This window comes from Leishmania panamensis (assembly GCF_000755165.1).
Source record: "Leishmania panamensis strain MHOM/PA/94/PSC-1 chromosome 28 sequence".
NCBI classification, from domain to species: Eukaryota; Euglenozoa; class Kinetoplastea; order Trypanosomatida; family Trypanosomatidae; genus Leishmania; species Leishmania panamensis.
In genome coordinates this window covers 205,638-211,651 of record NC_025874.1, presented here as the reverse complement: position 1 = coordinate 211,651, position 6,014 = coordinate 205,638, and the positions used below count along the sequence as shown (strand labels likewise).

Genomic DNA, 6,014 nt, shown 5'->3' with positions numbered 1-6,014 from the left:
CAGGAAGGCACCACACCACCGTCGCTCGCCCTGGCTTCACAAGCGGCCTTCTTTTTTTTTTTCGTTGGACTGATCGCTATGCCTACTGCAGGTTTTCCACCTCTCTCTCTCTCACCGTCTCTCTTGGAAAGCAGTCATCTCTTTATTCCTCGCTTTCTCGTCTCTCATTCGCTAGCTTCAAGTACGCGTGTTGCGCACATCACATATCGCTTGCATTTTTGCTCTTCTTCCCCTGCCCACTTTGCGGTCAGTGAGTTTCCCAGAGTCGCCATCCTCCCCCTACTCCCAGGTCATTCTCCAGGGGCTGCTACGCGCTTCTTTTCGTTTTCTCCCAACGATCTGGTGCGTAAGATGGCGCAGAAGTCACTGCGGAGCAAGTCGAAGCACAAGAGCGCCGGTGCGTTGCGCAAGTACGTCGGTGAGGCCAAGAAGAAATCCACATATACAAAGGCAAAGAAGACGCCAGAGGCGAAGGCGAGGGCAAACTACATCAGCGCTGTCGAATCTGCCATGGCATCACGCGTGCCTTCTGATCAGCGGTCGAAGCTGTCGATCGTGAAGTCCAGTGGCCCTACACTGGCGAAGAAGCACATAAAGAAGCCTTTAACCCGCGGCCGCAAGCGCAAGGGCGGCGAGTAAGCGGCGAAAGAAGCAAGACACAAAGCGTTTAAACGAGGAAAGCGATCGCACCAATATGTACGTTGTATGTGTGTGAGACGTGCATCCTGTGTTGCGCATCTCCTTTCTTTCTCTCCCACCCTCTGTTTCTCTGTCTCTCCTTTCACCACGCACATGCGTGCATATTATAGTCGTGCCTAAGTTTTATGCACGCGCATCGCCGTCTCTCCGACCTTCGGTGCTGTGTCTCTAGGAGTACGTGGGCCCAGGGAGAACGAAGAGACTCCCCTCGACGTGGATACTGCTAGAACGTGCTGCGCGTGTGGACACACGGCCGCTTATCATGAAGCCCACGTATGGTTTTTGTAGAGGCTTGCGGCAGGTCCTGCGTGTGAATATAGCGAGGAAGACATGACCTGACCTGTTACCTCAACGTAGCGGGACGATGTGGATGCATTACAGGGTCCGCAACCAGAGCCGTCGCTCTATCCCCTCCTCTCGTCTATCCGACTTGTGTTGCAGCACTATGGCGGCAGTCTGGCGTTGATCTCCATGCGCGAGTCTGAAGCATCTCTGTCCGTGTAGTAGTATGTTGTAGACGTTCTACTACCCCCTCCCATACACACGCACGCGGTTCCCCCTTCCTCACCTCTTGAGCGTCTCCGCCGCCATCTCCGACTTCTCTGACGCTTTCGAACAGCACCACTTAGCCACGTATCTTACCGCTTACCCCCTTCTACCTTTGCACCTTCTCATCTCCATGCCTCCTCATCCTACTCTTTCCCCAACACCACTCTTTCCAGAGGTAGCCAGATCAATATACGTACACCCCCACCTAGAGAGAAAGAGTTTGCATCATGCCCACTACCGCCAACTTCTCTGCATCCACTCCCCCTGCCCCGAGTGTGCCAGCTGCGGCCCCAACGCTCGAGGAGAACCCCTCCACGCCGACACACACGTCTGTGAATCACATCTTCGAGGAGCTATGTGGTTCGTACGTGGAGAAATACATGCTACATCGCAACCAAATCGTACACCAAATCGCGCTGCAGGCGCGCAACTCCATCAACGTCCAGAGCATGAGCGTCGTCAAGGGCCAAGCGGCAGTGACTGCGGCCGTTTCACCTTCCCTGGCGGTTCCACCCGAGCTGGCGCGAGAGTATGCCCGCATGAAGGAAGAGGCACTCGCTCATTCTCATCGCCACAACGCACCAGCGGAGCCCTCGGCGCGGGGCACAGAGGAATTGGAGGCCGAGAACGCATACTTGCGCGCCCTTGTTCTTCGCCTTGAGGGGCAACTTCAGCCTCCTACTTCATGTGAGGCTCAATCGGACGAGATCGTATCTTCTCTACCCTCTTCCTGCCCCGCTCCGGGGCAGGATGGCGTGCCTGCCACCAATCACCTGCGAAGCCCGTCTGCAGCGCCCCCCGATCAACTCGCCAAAGGGTCAGCGGCCCTATATAACTCGTTGCTCTCTCGAAGCGGCTCAGCGGCGTCGCCTCCGCCAGTCACGTCGCACCAAGTGAGCGATTTGCAGGAACAGATTGACCTCCTGCGCGAGGCGGTGCAAGAGCTTAGTCAGCGAGCCTCCGTTAGAGGGGGGCACTCTTCCAGTCCTGTGCCCGCTGACGCTGCTGAGGCGTCGCTGCGACTGCGTGCCATTTCCCCTTTCCCTCGCTGCGCTACACCCACCTGCACGACGGATGTGCGGACACTGCAGCGCATTATCTTGCATCAGCAGCAGACTATCCGCACGCTGGAGCAGGAGATGGAGGATGTGCACACGGCCAAGACACAGATGGAGCGAGCGATGACGCAGCTGCGCGAGGCCACGGCCAGCATCGCTGCGCGCGAGAAGGGCGGCACCGAAGACGAAGACGTGGGCGTGCTTGGCGCCACAGCACATTGGCGCTCCACATGCCAAACGGAGGATCGCCTCTCTGACTGCATTCCAGTTGCCGAGTCAACCGTGTACGGCTATGCAGGGCAGGATGCAGTGGATTCTGTCTGCCACGACACCGCATCCGTGGCGGCCGATGGGAGCACGGCAGCGCAGGAGATGCACATGATGGATGTCGAAGCTGCTGCAGAGCAGGTTGCAGAGAAGCGGCGGGCTGCCACGTTTGGCGGAATGCGCCCGCCGCTGTGGTTCGACTCCACTACATCAGTAGCAGATCCTACTCGACAGCCCGATGTGGTGGCAGGGGAGGACGAGTGCGAGGATGAGTCGTCCAGCGGCACACTGACTCCGATGCCACGCCGCACAGTTGTGCTGCACCAGCGTTTCTCCTCGGCCATTGGTGACAGCTTCTCTGTGTGTGGCAGAATCAGCGCCGACGAGAGCCCGTTCGCCCGGCACACGCAGATGAGCTGCGGCACGGCGTCGAATCGGCGCACCTCCGCGGCTGGCTCTTTCACTGCCTTGTGAGCCGCAACACAATGCAGTACAATGCGTACTCACTCGCTCACCCATTTTGTACGACTGCCACACCTTCGACATTTTCCTCCGCTCAGGTAGAAGCAGGTGAAGGTGGTGCGTGCGTGTGTGTGTGTGGACACAGCCACTGTCTCAGCCACTTCATCGTCTATCGACTCTCTCCCCTTCTGTTTCTGATTATTCCACTCTTAGAGCTCGTGTTTTCATTCTTTCCGCTCAGTGCGTCGTTTGTAGACCGCACCCCCCTCGCCTCAACACATCACCCCCCTCCCTTCCTCCCCTCGACTGTTCTCTGGTGCTGTTTTGCTGTCTTCTCCTTTATCCCTCTCCTCCCCAACTGCAACACCTGCGCGCAGAGGAGAGAAAGACGGACAAGAAGGGTATCTCAAGCGCTCCCCCAAACAAGACGACTGTGCACCCCCCTCCCCTCCCCCCCACACACACGAGAGGGAGGAAGGGGGAGGAAAGAGGCCTAGTCGGGAGAAACTGCTGTAGAGACTATGGAGTCAACTGCACCTTTCCCCACATCCCACCCCAATACCCACCACCAAATATATTCGTTAGATGCACCCCGCCCTTTTTCCTCTTCGCTGTCTCCGGCTTTCCTTCGTCCTCCACGAAAGATGTGAGTGTGGCGAAGGCGCCGCTTTTTTTCCCTTTGTGCTTCTCGTCCCCTTCGTCTGCATACCGGTGCTATCCTGGTCATCTTTTACTCGGGCCGCGGTGGCAAGAGAGAGAACCTCTCCCTCCCCTTCGCGTTTTTCTGCGCACTGCTGGCCGCGTGTGAGGCCTCGGGGGCGGAGGAGAGGCTCACACGCGTAAAATGCGAGAAGTGGGTAACACTGGTGCGTGCGTGAGAATGAACGGAGCAGGCATGCGCCGCAGTAAAACAGCCGATTCCGTGTGCCCATCTCTGCACGAGCTCGCGTGGTTGAAGAGCAGCAGATCGTCTGAATTTTGAGCGGAGGAGTCGTCGCGGTCCGGGGACACGCTTTCCTGCCATCACGTGCGCACGCTTGCTGGTGCCTTGCGTGCAGCCTCTGGAGTGAAGGTGTTAATTGTTTCGTTCTTTCTGTCTTCATTCTTGAGATTGAGCCGAACACGGGGGCTCAAATGCCGTGAACAACAACAACAAGTGCAAAAGAAAAGCGGCGACAAAAAAAAGGAAGGAGGGTGTGGTGTCTTCACCGCACTTCCATCTGAACACTCACGTGTGCGCTACTTTGGTCGTCCACGGCGTAGGCGCAGGCATACGCGCGACGTCACGCACAAATGGCAGCGCTGGCACCTCATAGTTTACAGAATTTCTTTGTCCTTTTCTTACTGATTTGCCTTGGGTTCTCGATCCTCCCACTTCACACGCCCACATACCCACTCACAATTTTTCTCATGTCTTTTCGAGGAGGATTGTGGAAGCTCCACCCTTCGCACTCTTCACACTCCTCGTATCCTTCCTCCCGTTGGCGGCTACTCCCCACTGTGCTTTTTGTTGCTCTGTTCCGCTAGCTGCAATTGTGTGTGTGTGTGTGTGTGTGTGCTCTTTAGTTATTGTCGCCGTGCCGCTATTGCGGGTACTCACTGCCGGCAATACCCGTTGTACGCAGTCGTCATCCGCCTTCTACACTCGCATAATACTACTGCTATTTCGGCCTTTCTCTTTTATTATTATTTACCTCCTTTTCCACAAATCCGGTAGCTTACGCTGTACAGAAGTGCCCACACACCCGCCCAGTCACACTGTCCTCTACTTCTCCACCAAGGTGCTCACGACCTATCACTCTCAACACACTCTCTACAGGCACAAGGTAATTTTGATTGGTTGTTTATTCAAAAAAAAAAAAACACACACAGTCCAAGGGCCGCTAGGAGCAACTATCACAGGAACATCCACACATCCACACACACACACACACACACACCACACAGGGGCGTGGTAGAGGCGGCGGTGACCTTCACACCCAAAGGAGTGCGGGCCCGCACGTCGAGCTCTGGAGATCATCAAGGCGGCAGCACATGATCTCCAGAGAGCTTTTTCTTTCGTCTTGTTCACTCCATCATATACGAAGTGGAGCGAGAAAAGGGAGAAACGCGAGTTTCACACACCCACACTGACGCACCCCTCGGCCACAGGCACACACAGGATCGAGAGAACGAGCACAGGGGGATACACAGACCGGAAGAGGTGTACGCTTTACGTGTATACATGTAGAGAAAGGGAGCCAACGAACACCAAACAAAAGCTAAGAGGAGCTGTAGAACGGCAAGGACCTCTCAGTCTCTCTCTCTCAATCACGGGTACCCCGTCTTGATCTTATTCGATGTCTTTTGGGCTGCCTTGTATGGCTTTCCCTTGCTGCTTGGCTCATCCACCACGTTCTCTGTCTCGTTGTTTTGGCAGGACGGGCGTTAGCGTTTCATAGAACTACCACCAACGTGAATCGCTGACCGCAGTGTTACCTTTTCACGAGGGTGTGGACCAGCGACGACTTCTGCTAATTTTTTTTTCCTTCCTTCTTTCTGGATCGTTTGTTCTGTTTTGTGCGTGGTGGTTGGCGTGTGTGTTTCCCCCGTGTATTTCTGTTGTGCCTGCCCCGTCTGGCTTGATTTCGAGCATCGAAATCTCTCTTTTTTTTTTCTTTTCTTATCTTTGATCTCGACTAGGTGCAAGTTTGCTCATCTCATGTGATACCTGCACGCGTGCGTATGTATGTGACTGTCTCTGTCTTTTGCTTTGTTTTCCTTGCTTCTCTGCTCTCTCTCTCTCTCTCTTGCACCCCTGTTCTTGTCTTGCCATTGGATTCCCCCTTCACCTGCAGCTCCTCTTGGAAAACGCATAGCGACGCATAGAGACCGTCGCCAGCTCTAAGGCTGGTTACTGTCCTTCAAGTCTCACGCTTTCACCTTATGTTTCTCTCCGCATCTGTGCACTTTGTTCTCTGTCTTTCCGCTATATTCTTA

General features: G+C 55.3%; 2 protein-coding genes across 2 annotated transcripts; both read left to right on the top strand.

Annotated features, from left to right (window-relative positions):
• Window positions 1-351: 351 nt before the first annotated feature.
• LPMP_280610 (hypothetical protein) lies at window positions 352-639 on the top strand (the record flags this gene model as incomplete). Its single annotated transcript, XM_010702100.1, has 1 exon — window positions 352-639. One exon carries the CDS (start codon window positions 352-354, stop codon window positions 637-639), a length of 288 nt encoding a protein of 95 aa, XP_010700402.1.
• An 836-nt stretch (window positions 640-1,475) lies between these two features.
• LPMP_280600 (hypothetical protein) lies at window positions 1,476-3,047 on the top strand (the record flags this gene model as incomplete). Its single annotated transcript, XM_010702099.1, has 1 exon — window positions 1,476-3,047. One exon carries the CDS (start codon window positions 1,476-1,478, stop codon window positions 3,045-3,047), a length of 1,572 nt encoding a protein of 523 aa, XP_010700401.1.
• Window positions 3,048-6,014: the final 2,967 nt, after the last annotated feature.